This window comes from Rhinichthys klamathensis, unplaced genomic scaffold (genome assembly GCF_029890125.1).
Source record: "Rhinichthys klamathensis goyatoka isolate OS25496 unplaced genomic scaffold, OSU_Roscu_1.1 h1tg000095l_1, whole genome shotgun sequence".
Classification (NCBI taxonomy): Eukaryota; Metazoa; Chordata; class Actinopteri; order Cypriniformes; family Leuciscidae; genus Rhinichthys; species Rhinichthys klamathensis.
This window is the reverse complement of record NW_026606634.1, coordinates 2,544,172-2,557,494: the sequence shown is the minus strand read 5'-3', so window position 1 is coordinate 2,557,494 and position 13,323 is coordinate 2,544,172. Positions and strand designations below refer to the sequence as shown.

Here is a 13,323-nt window from a genome sequence, read left to right as displayed (position 1 = left end):
GCCGACGATGCTGACTCGTCATCTCCGCAGTAGTGAACATTTCATACGGATTACATAATCGGAGAATATTTATTTTCCATTGGAATCTGTTTATTCAAATGTAGACATTTCAAGCTTTCTATAGATATATTTCTCATGTCTGTGAGGCGAGTATACGCAGAGTTTCGGTTCATTTATGTGATGCGTTCAAGTTCACTGAGACCGAGACGGTAGAAAGTGGCACTATTTTACAAAAGCACAATGTTTTGTTGTAATCGTGAGTTTACAGAAATAAAAGTAGAGCCTTTACAGTTTGCATTACTCTTATCTGAATGACCGAAAATGAGGGAGTATTTTAAAGGGATTCTATGCAGTTTTTTTAGCTTAACTGAACAGCTTCAGAGTTATTGAAATGGTTATATGACTTCTTTCGGGTTGAATGGTGGCCGTCTCCGGAGTTTGTCACACTATCGTCATGGCTGAGCCGGCATATAAGATGCAGAAAGCTAGGAAAGCATTGTCAGAGGAACAGAGAAAGAGGAAACGGCAGACTGACCGAGCGAGGAGTCAGACACGACACGAGCATAGGCGTAATTTGCGGGTGTGAAATGTCCCCATTGAAACATCTCGCGGCACGGATAACATCTCCAGTTAACTCTAGTAGAGCATTCATTTCGTTCGTTTGTTAAATAAGAGGCGATCTGAAATGTGTTGTTTTTGAAATCAAGTGACCAATGTGCTTGCCGCTCATAGACTGTTGCCGCTGCGATCAGTGGCGTGGATACAGTGTTCTGTTGTGAAGCGCATAGTCTTCACACGGACGCGCGCCTCAATCCGTTGCAGGAACTGAGAGACTCTCTATATTTGTTACGGTGCAATCACAAAACCTAATGTACAAAAAACTTGTCCATGCTTGATATACAATCACTAATAAACAATAGGTTTTGATGAGGAAAATAAACTATACTACTAGTACGGATTAGAACCCAGAACCTCTGACACACTTGGCAAAAGTTCTGCCACTGGACCATTAAAGTTTATGGGGATAATTGTCGGATCTATGTATTTAATCACGTGAAAATTCTCACCACTAACAACATATATTAGATCTCATTAAACGACAAATTAAACACAATGTACTATTGTATACTATGTAACACGTCACGCCATGTCACGCTCTGCGTGAGTGGTATTTACGACATTAACGTTAAATACAAGTTCTCCACAGCGACTCTAGGGGTCACTGTTTGACAAAAAACGGGATTCCTGCCTGGTGTCCCTTTAAGTTAAACTCAAGTGATCGCGCCAGCGCCTGTATGTCGTGATCTCCACACGAACACTTGTAACACGCTTATAATAGCACACATTTCTCTAGGTTAACATTAGAGTGAGTGGACTAGTAAAGTTGCTGCTTCTTACATGTTTCATGTGATAAGCCATATTTGAAGGTCGATAAATGACGGGCGAATGTGTGGATTTCCTGCTGTTAACGATCTGTCCATTACAGATTTTGCCACTTCCTGTGGAGTTTTTTTTTCAGCACTAAATGACTAATAACATTTGGAAAAAGCCTCTTCTAGTTGACTAACGGTTAGTCAACTATATACAGCCCTAATATACAGTATATCTACTAAGCAGGGAAGTCAAAATTACCCGAACCTCACTAACAAGTCAACACTAAAAAATAACGGTAACATTAGTTAACATGAACTAATAATGAACTGCACTTATACAGCATTTATTATTCTTTGTTAATGTTAATTTCAACATTTACTAATATGTTATTATTATCAAAGGTTGTATTTGTTAACATTAGTTAATGCACTGTGAACTAACATGAACAAACAATGAACAGCTGCATTTTTATTAACTAACGTTATCAAAGATGAATAAATACTGTAACAAATGTATTGCTCATTGTTAGTTCATGTTAGCTAATACATTAACTAATGTTAACTAATGAACCTTATTGTAAAGTGTTACCAAAATAACAATCTTTCATTCTTATAGTACCAGTGTAATCTGAATCTGTGTGTAACCTCACCTGTCTTCCCGTTGAATATGGCCACCGGCGCACCGTTGAGTCCAAACACACTGACACACACTGCCTTCAGCCGCTCCAGGTCCAGGATCCCGTCGCCCTTGGGATTCTCCAGCAGAACCACACCCTCTGAGACACACGTTTACATTTATTCACTTAGCAGACGCTTTTATTCAAAGCGACTTACAAATGAGAACAATAGAAGCAGTGAAACTGAAAGTGCTACGACCCTTCCCAGTTTAATCTAACGCAGTACATGTAGGCCTACTTTTTTATTATTTATTTATTTATTTTATTTATTATAAATAGATATAGAATAAAAAAGAAACGCATGAACGGAGCGAGAGTAAACACGGCTCAGAGAAACACAACACCACTGGAACGGACAAACACGGTATACCGGTACTGGAAAATACCGGTATTTATTACACTGCTCTGTGGAATACTTGATTCTGATTGGTCAATCGTGCCATCCAGCGGTATATTATTCCCTGATAACAGCCGCTGAGAACAGAAACACAGGCTCATCCGGGTCACTGAAGTCAGCAGCGCCATACACTTGCTGGGAACGGATTTTCTTGGTGGAAGTTTTGAGTTTAGTGAGCTAATAAAATATTAAAATAATTTAATAATTCATTTTTAATAATAATTTTAATTAAAATAACTCAGTCGAATCAATATTTTGTGTACAGTTATGTAATTATGCCATCCAGTATCATGGACTCGCTCTCTCTTGTTACATACAAACGCTCTGCTGCCATTTTGTGACTATTATTTTGTACACTGTTGCATTATAAGATACAAACAGGTACGGTTTTAAAACAGTTTAATCTGAAATCAATATCTCTTATCTCCATAATTATTTATGTGTTTAAATGCTGTGTAATAAGTGTTATGACTGTAAACCGTATCTCTTAAATGTCCGTCTAGTTTGAACTTGCCGCGCTAGAAACTGCTCTCTCCTCGGAGCTTTGCTTTTAATACTAATACTATATTTAAACTCCGATCAATATTTCGTGTCTAAACTATTTACTTATGTGGCAAGTAGCAAGTATAAAACTGATGAAGAGCCATCAAACCTTGCCAAGCATCTGTCACTTGCCCATCCTGACTATATACATTAAGAGAACGACAGGTGAGTTCATCATTCAAATTATCTAATTTAGACATTTATTTTCTTTTAACACTGATCTACGCACATAAGATCCCATCGTTTAAATAACACAATGTTACAGCGTGCGCTTGACACGGTACAACCAATAATGTTCTTAGATCTCATAATATTTGCACTTAAGTTTAGGTAGGTCTAACAGAATAAAGATGTAAAATAACACTGGATAGTCTTCACGGTTAATTACATTAAATGGATAAATCCTTACAATTGCAGTTACAAAAGTTATTTAGTGACAGACAACAGCATGTATTAGGCTGATGCGGTCACAGATCTCATATATTACATGCGATGACGCAAAATATTACACTATTTACATTCACGTAAGACATAACCGACTGTCTATGTGAATACCGTTACTCACCAAGACAGCCATTTTGACAATTTTGTGTGTATTTGAAAAACACAGAAAACCGACACTCAAAGAGCTCCAAAGTATTACTGAATTACATCAAATCGCTTGGATGTTCAAATTGACAATGTTTAAAAGGACATTTTTAATTTGCTCATTTGGAGAGACAGAGGGGTGGAGACAGTATTGCTGAAATTACTTCTCACAAGAAAGTTTTTAAATGACTGATTTGATGTGATACTCTGTGTTGATTAATTTGCAAATAAACATTTGCGGTAATTTCCAGCTTTATAAAATAAGTAAAATTAATGAAATAAGAATAGAGTGAGTAAAATTATGCTTGAAAAATGCGCCAAAATTCAGACCACTTTGGTATCGGTTGAATACAGATACTACGGTACTAGATTGTGGTACCACACCGAAGCCAAAACTGTGGTATCGAGCCATCCCTAATAGTGGTTCAGTTCAATCAAAAATACTTTTGGATTTATTTAACATCACATCTCACATAACAAATGCATCTCTCTCAGTCAGATAGACCAATGATTAGGTTTTGACGACACTAGAGGGAAATAGCCTGATTTATTAATGAAGTCTTGTGAACGGGGTTTACCTGCGTTGCTGGGTTATTGGTTTGCATGTAAATCAGGACAACGGGTTGATCAAATAAGCTGATTGTAGTGAGTTATCAGTGTATCGATGTGCAGGTAAATGCTGGGTTAATAATAACAATAATAATACATTTTATTTGTAATGCATTTATTTGTACAGTTGTGATTGTGTGATGACTGAGGCGTACAGTTGTGATTGTGTGATGACTGAGGCGTACAGTTGTGATTGTGTGATGACTGAGGTGTACAATTGTGATTGTGTGATGACTGAGGCGTACAGTTGTGATTGTGTGATGATGACTGAGGTGTACAGTTGTGATTGTGTGATGGCTGAGACGTACAGTTGTGATTGTGTGATGACTGAGGCGTACAGTTGTGATTGTGTGATGACTGAGGCGTACAGTTGTGATTGTGTGATGATGACTGAGGCGTACAGTTGTGATTGTGTGATGACTGAGGTGTACAGTTGTGATTGTGTGATGACTGAGGCGTACAGTTGTGATTGTGTGATGACTGAGGCGTACAGTTGTGATTGTGTGATGGCTGAGGCGTACAGTTGTGATTGTGTGATGGCTGAGGCGTACAGTTGTGATTGTGTGATGGCTGAGGCGTACAGTTGTGATTGTGTGATGACTGAGGTGTACAGTTGTGATTGTGTGATGGCTGAGGCGTACAGTTGTGATTGTGTGATGATGACTGAGGTGTACAGTTGTGATTGTGTGATGATGACTGAGGTGTACAGTTGTGATTGTGTGATGACTGAGGCGTACAGTTGTGATTGTGTGATGGCTGAGGCGTACAGTTGTGATTGTGTGATGGCTGAGGCGTACAGTTGTGATTGTGTGATGATGACTGAGGCGTACAGTTGTGAATGTGTGATGACTGAGGCGTACAGTTGTGATTGTGTGATGATGACTGAGGTGTACAGTTGTGATTGTGTGATGACTGAGGTGTACAGTTGTGATTGTGTGATGGCTGAGGCGTACAGTTGCGATTGTGTGATGGCTGAGGCGTACAGTTGTGATTGTGTGATTACTGAGGCGTACAGTTGTGATTGTGTGATGACTGAGGTGTACAGTTGTGATTGTGTGATGATGACTGAGGCGTACAGTTGTGATTGTGTGATGACTGAGGCGTACAGTTGTGATTGTGTGATGACTAAGGTGTACAGTTGTGATTGTGTGATGGCTGAGGCGTACAGTTGTGATTGTGTGATGACTAAGGTGTACAGTTGTGATTGTGTGATGACTGAGGCGTACAGTTGTGATTGTGTGATGACTAAGGTGTACAGTTGTGATTGTGTGATGGCTGAGGCGTACAGTTGTGATTGTGTGATGACTGAGGCGTACAGTTGTGATTGTGTGATGGCTGAGGCGTACAGTTGTGATTGTGTGATGGCTGAGGCGTACAGTTGTGATTGTGTGATGACTGAGGCGTACAGTTGTGATTGTGTGATGACTAAGGTGTACAGTTGTGATTGTGTGATGGCTGAGGCGTACAGTTGTGATTGTGTGATGGCTGAGGCGTACAGTTGTGATTGTGTGATGGCTGAGGCGTACAGTTGTGATTGTGTGATGGCTGAGGCGTACAGTTGTGATTGTGTGATGACTGAGGCGTACAGTTGTGATTGTGTGATGATGACTGAGGTGTACAGTTGTGATTGTGTGATGACTGAGGCGTACAGTTGTGATTGTGTGATGACTGAGGTGTACAGTTGTGATTGTGTGATGATGACTGAGGTGTACAGTTGTGATTGTGTGATGACTGAGGTGTACAGTTGTGATTGTGTGATGACTGAGGTGTACAGTTGTGATTGTGTGATGACTGAGGTGTACAGTTGTGATTGTGTGATGACTGAGGCGTACAGTTGTGATTGTGTGATGATTGTGTGATGACTGAGGTGTACAGTTGTGATTGTGTGATGACTGAGGTGTACAGTTGTGATTGTGTGATGACTGAGGCGTACAGTTGTGATTGTGTGATGATGACTGAGGTGTACAGTTGTGATTGTGTGATGACTGAGGTGTACAGTTGTGATTGTGTGATGACTGAGGTGTACAGTTGTGATTGTGTGATGACTGAGGTGTACAGTTGTGATTGTGTGATGACTGAGGTGTACAGTTGTGATTGTGTGATGACTGAGGTGTACAGTTGTGATTGTGTGATTACTGAGGTGTACAGTTGTGATTGTGTGATGGCTGAGGCGTACAGTTGTGATTGTGTGATGACTGAGGCGTACAGTTGTGATTGTGTGATGACTGAGGCGTACAGTTGTGATTGTGTGATGATGACTGAGGTGTACAGTTGTGATTGTGTGATGACTGAGGTGTACAGTTGTGATTGTGTGATGATGACTGAGGTGTACAGTTGTGATTGTGTGATGACTGAGGCGTACAGTTGTGATTGTGTGATGATGACTGAGGTGTACAGTTGTGATTGTGTGATGACTGAGGCGTACAGTTGTGATTGTGTGATGACTGAGGTGTACAGTTGTGATTGTGTGATGACTGAGGCGTACAGTTGTGATTGTGTGATGATGACTGAGGTGTACAGTTGTGATTGTGTGATGACTGAGGTGTACAGTTGTGATTGTGTGATGACTGAGGCGTACAGTTGTGATTGTGTGATGACTGAGGCGTACAGTTGTGATTGTGTGATGACTGAGGTGTACAGTTGTGATTGTGTGATGGCTGAGGCGTACAGTTGTGATTGTGTGATGATTACTGAGGTGTACAGTTGTGATTGTGTGATGACTGAGGCGTACAGTTGTGATTGTGTGATGACTGAGGTGTACAGTTGTGATTGTGTGATGACTGAGGTGTACAGTTGTGATTGTGTGATGACTGAGGTGTACAGTTGTGATTGTGTGATGATGACTGAGGTGTACAGTTGTGATTGTGTGATGGCTGAGGCGTACAGTTGTGATTGTGTGATGATGACTGAGGTGTACAGTTGTGATTGTGTGATGACTGAGGTGTACAGTTGTGATTGTGTGATGGCTGAGGCGTACAGTTGTGATTGTGTGATGGCTGAGGCGTACAGTTGTGATTGTGTGATGACTGAGGCGTACAGTTGTGATTGTGTGATGATGACTGAGGTGTACAGTTGTGATTGTGTGATGGCTGAGGTGTACAGTTGTGATTGTGTGATGACTGAGGCGTACAGTTGTGATTGTGTGATGATGACTGAGGTGTACAGTTGTGATTGTGTGATGATGACTGAGGCGTACAGTTGTGATTGTGTGATGATGACTGAGGTGTACAGTTGTGATTGTGTGATGACTGAGGCGTACAGTTGTGATTGTGTGATGACTGAGGTGTACAGTTGTGATTGTGTGATGATGACTGAGGTGTACAGTTGTGATTGTGTGATGACTGAGGTGTACAGTTGTGATTGTGTGATGACTGAGGTGTACAGTTGTGATTGTGTGATGACTGAGGCGTACAGTTGTGATTGTGTGATGATGACTGAGGTGTACAGTTGTGATTGTGTGATGACTGAGGTGTACAGTTGTGATTGTGTGATGACTGAGGTGTACAGTTGTGATTGTGTGATGACTGAGGCGTACAGTTGTGATTGTGTGATGATGACTGAGGTGTACAGTTGTGATTGTGTGATGATGACTGAGGTGTACAGTTGTGATTGTGTGATGACTGAGGCGTACAGTTGTGATTGTGTGATGACTGAGGTGTACAGTTGTGATTGTGTGATGACTGAGGTGTACAGTTGTGATTGTGTGATGGCTGAGGCGTACAGTTGTGATTGTGTGATGATGACTGAGGTGTACAGTTGTGATTGTGTGATGACTGAGGCGTACAGTTGTGATTGTGTGATGACTGAGGTGTACAGTTGTGATTGTGTGATGATGACTGAGGTGTACAGTTGTGATTGTGTGATGATGACTGAGGTGTACAGTTGTGATTGTGTGATGACTGAGGCGTACAGTTGTGATTGTGTGATGACTGAGGTGTACAGTTGTGATTGTGTGATGACTGAGGTGTACAGTTGTGATTGTGTGATGGCTGAGGCGTACAGTTGTGATTGTGTGATGATGACTGAGGTGTACAGTTGTGATTGTGTGATGACTGAGGCGTACAGTTGTGATTGTGTGATGATGACTGAGGTGTACAGTTGTGATTGTGTGATGACTGAGGTGTACAGTTGTGATTGTGTGATGACTGAGGTGTACAGTTGTGATTGTGTGATGACTGAGGTGTACAGTTGTGATTGTGTGATGATGACTGAGGTGTACAGTTGTGATTGTGTGATGACTGAGGTGTACAGTTGTGATTGTGTGATGGCTGAGGCGTACAGTTGTGATTGTGTGATGATGACTGAGGTGTACAGTTGTGATTGTGTGATGACTGAGGCGTACAGTTGTGATTGTGTGATGACTGAGGTGTACAGTTGTGATTGTGTGATGACTGAGGCGTACAGTTGTGATTGTGTGATGACTGAGGTGTACAGTTGTGATTGTGTGATGACTGAGGTGTACAGTTGTGATTGTGTGATGACTGAGGCGTACAGTTGTGATTGTGTGATGATGACTGAGGTGTACAGTTGTGATTGTGTGATGACTGAGGCGTACAGTTGTGATTGTGTGATGACTGAGGTGTACAGTTGTGATTGTGTGATGACTGAGGCGTACAGTTGTGATTGTGTGATGATGACTGAGGTGTACAGTTGTGATTGTGTGATGACTGAGGCGTACAGTTGTGATTGTGTGATGATGACTGAGGTGTACAGTTGTGATTGTGTGATGACTGAGGTGTACAGTTGTGATTGTGTGATGACTGAGGTGTACAGTTGTGATTGTGTGATGACTGAGGTGTACAGTTGTGATTGTGATGATGACTGAGGCGTACAGTTGTGATTGTGTGATGATGACTGAGGTGTACAGTTGTGATTGTGTGATGACTGAGGTGTACAGTTGTGATTGTGTGATGACTGAGGTGTACAGTTGTGATTGTGTGATGACTGAGGTGTTCAGTTGTGATTGTGTGATGATGACTGAGGTGTACAGTTGTGATTGTGTGATGACTGAGGTGTACAGTTGTGATTGTGTGATGACTGAGGTGTACAGTTGTGATTGTGTGATGACTGAGGTGTACAGTTGTGATTGTGTGATGACTGAGGCGTACAGTTGTGATTGTGTGATGACTGAGGCGTACAGTTGTGATTGTGTGATGACTGAGGTGTACAGTTGTGATTGTGTGATGACTGAGGTGTACAGTTGTGATTGTGTGATGACTGAGGTGTACAGTTGTGATTGTGTGATGACTGAGGCGTACAGTTGTGATTGTGTGATGACTGAGGTGTACAGTTGTGATTGTGTGATGATGACTGAGGTGTACAGTTGTGATTGTGTGATGACTGAGGTGTACAGTTGTGATTGTGTGATGATGACTGAGGTGTACAGTTGTGATTGTGTGATGACTGAGGTGTACAGTTGTGATTGTGTGATGACTGAGGTGTACAGTTGTGATTGTGTGATGATGACTGAGGCGTACAGTTGTGATTGTGTGATGATGACTGAGGCGTACAGTTGTGATTGTGTGATGACTGAGGTGTACAGTTGTGATTGTGTGATGACTGAGGTGTACAGTTGTGATTGTGTGATGACCAGTGTTGAGCATGTTACTTAAAAAAAGTAATTAGTTATAGTTACTAGTTACTTCTCACAAATAGTAACTGAGTTAGTAACTGAGTTACATCATTATAAAAGTAACTAATTACCAGAGAAAGTAACTATTGCGTTACTTAAAAAAAAAAAAAAAAAATCAAATAGGCCTATGTCAAATAATTTGGATGCCCCCAGTATTAAATTAATGAAATGGACACTTAATAGTGTAGATTAGTGTTCAATGTTTTATAATAATAATTTATTCTATTTTAATGTTGCTGTGGGACAATGTGAGAGACGCCTATTAAATTCAATATATTATTCTAAATATTAGCATTACTATAGTAGAACAATAAAACATTATAGATGGTTTACTTAATATCGCACAGACCCCAACTGGCCAACAAATAAGTTTAAAAATAAATTATGCTTCTTAAGAAATGTACCAAAAATGAATAAATAATAATAAAAAATATACATAATCTTTGTGCATATTAAAATGATAAAACTGTTACACAACTTCACAACTAGTAGACATACTGTAGCCTGAGTATTTTCTTCCTAACAAAAGTAAACAGTTTAACAAGTGCTCTCTCAATATAATACTGAACAATTTACCAAAAAAAAAAAAATAATACTAAAATATAATATTTTGGGGGTTTATTTTTATAACCTATAGCGAACGTCATCATCAGAGGTTATTTAAGCCAAATTCTAGACATGTTTGCCGCACGTGTTTACAACCGGTCAAACAAAGATGTTTTCTGTGAATGTTCCCTGCAGGTTATTTTCGGGTTTATTTTATAACCTAAACAGAACGTTACCTGACGGTAATTTTTTAGATTTTATTTGTATAACCATGTAAATTAATTAACGTTGCAGATATGTGTCATTTATTTATAAACAAACTATATAATGCTCGGACATCCTCGGTCTCTCTTGCGCAACTGTTGAGCGCGCTCTCGGACACATTCGGTCTCTCTCGCGCATTGAGCGCGCTCGCGCCGTTCGCTTCGCTTTTGTCCACTCCGGCGCCTCATAAACACACACACACACACACACACACACCAGAGAAAAAAACTTTGCAGGTCCTATGGCGGAGAGAGAGCCTACTCGGATAAAAGCCGCTTCAGTGAGTTCAATTATAGTAACGCCACATTTTTTTGTCAGTAACGGTAACTGCGTTGTAACGGGGGAAACAGTAATTCGTTTGATTACTCGTTACTGAAAAAGATAACGCCGTTAGTAACGCCGTTTATTTATAACGCCGTTATTCCCATCACTGGTGATGACTGAGGTGTACAGTTGTGATTGTGATGATGACTGAGGTGTACAGTTGTGATTGTGATGATGACTGAGGTGTACAGTTGTGATTGTGTGATGACTGAGGTGTACAGTTGTGATTGTGTGATGATGACTGAGGTGTACAGTTGTGATTGTGTGATGGCTGAGGCGTACAGTTGTGATTGTGTGATGATGACTGAGGTGTACAGTTGTGATTGTGTGATGGCTGAGGCGTACAGTTGTGATTGTGTGATGATGACTGAGGTGTACAGTTGTGATTGTGTGATGGCTGAGGCGTACAGTTGTGATTGTGTGATGATGACTGAGGTGTACAGTTGTGATTGTGTGATGACTGAGGTGTACAGTTGTGATTGTGTGATGACTGAGGCGTTCAGTTGTGATTGTGTGATGATGACTGAGGTGTACAGTTGTGATTGTGTGATGACTGAGGTGTACAGTTGTGATTGTGTGATGACTGAGGTGTACAGTTGTGATTGTGTGATGATGACTGAGGTGTACAGTTGTGATTGTGTGATGACTGAGGCGTACAGTTGTGATTGTGTGATGATGACTGAGGCGTACAGTTGTGATTGTGTGATGACTGAGGTGTACAGTTGTGATTGTGTGATGACTGAGGTGTACAGTTGTGATTGTGTGATGACTGAGGTGTACAGTTGTGATTGTGTGATGACTGAGGTGTACAGTTGTGATTGTGTGATGACTGAGGCGTACAGTTGTGATTGTGTGATGATGACTGAGGTGTACAGTTGTGATTGTGTGATGACTGAGGCGTACAGTTGTGATTGTGTGATGACTGAGGTGTACAGTTGTGATTGTGATGACTGAGGTGTACAGTTGTGATTGTGTGATGATGACTGAGGTGTACAGTTGTGATTGTGTGATGATGACTGAGGTGTACAGTTGTGATTGTGTGATGACTGAGGTGTACAGTTGTGATTGTGTGATGATGACTGAGGTGTACAGTTGTGATTGTGTGATGACTGAGGTGTACAGTTGTGATTGTGTGATGATGACTGAGGTGTACAGTTGTGATTGTGTGATGACTGAGGTGTACAGTTGTGATTGTGTGATGACTGAGGTGTACAGTTGTGATTGTGTGATGACTGAGGTGTACAGTTGTGATTGTGTGATGACTGAGGCGTACAGTTGTGATTGTGTGATGACTGAGGTGTACAGTTGTGATTGTGTGATGATGACTGAGGTGTACAGTTGTGATTGTGTGATGACTGAGGCGTACAGTTGTGATTGTGTGATGACTGAGGTGTACAGTTGTGATTGTGATGATGACTGAGGTGTACAGTTGTGATTGTGTGATGATGACTGAGGTGTACAGTTGTGATTGTGTGATGATGACTGAGGTGTACAGTTGTGATTGTGTGATGACTGAGGTGTACAGTTGTGATTGTGTGATGACTGAGGTGTACAGTTGTGATTGTGATGATGACTGAGGTGTACAGTTGTGATTGTGTGATGACTGAGGTGTACAGTTGTGATTGTGATGATGACTGAGGTGTACAGTTGTGATTGTGTGATGATGACTGAGGTGTACAGTTGTGATTGTGTGATGACTGAGGTGTACAGTTGTGATTGTGATGATGACTGAGGTGTACAGTTATGATTGTGTGATGACTGAGGTGTACAGTTGTGATTGTGTGATGATGACTGAGGTGTACAGTTGTGATTGTGTGATGGCTGAGGCGTACAGTTGTGATTGTGTGATGACTGAAGTGTACAGTTGTGATTGTGTGATGATGACTGAGGTGTACAGTTGTGATTGTGTGATGACTGAGGTGTACAGTTGTGATTGTGTGATGACTGAAGTGTACAGTTGTGATTGTGTGATGATGACTGAGGTGTACAGTTGTGATTGTGTGATGACTGAGGTGTACAGTTGTGATTGTGTGATGATGACTGAGGTGTACAGTTGTGATTGTGTGATGACTGAGGTGTACAGTTGTGATTGTGTGATGACTGAAGTGTACAGTTGTGATTGTGTGATGATGACTGAGGTGTACAGTTGTGATTGTGTGATGACTGAGGTGTACAGTTGTGATTGTGTGATGACTGAGGTGTACAGTTGTGATTGTGTGATGATGACTGAGGTGTACAGTTGTGATTGTGTGATGATGACTGAGGTGTACAGTTGTGATTGTGTGATGACTGAGGTGTACAGTTGTGATTGTGTGATGACTGAGGTGTACAGTTGTGATTGTGTGATGACTGAGGTGTACAGTTGTGATT

General features: G+C 41.0%; 1 protein-coding gene across 1 annotated transcript in view; it reads right to left on the bottom strand.

The window, feature by feature from the left end:
• Window positions 1-13,323, bottom strand: part of iars1 (isoleucyl-tRNA synthetase 1) — a 126,146-nt gene that overhangs the window by 15,363 nt on the left and 97,460 nt on the right. The window contains exon 31 of the mRNA XM_056252535.1: window positions 2,024-2,149. Within this exon, the coding sequence (XP_056108510.1) occupies window positions 2,024-2,149 (126 nt within the window). The remainder of the gene's footprint in view (window positions 1-2,023; window positions 2,150-13,323) is intronic.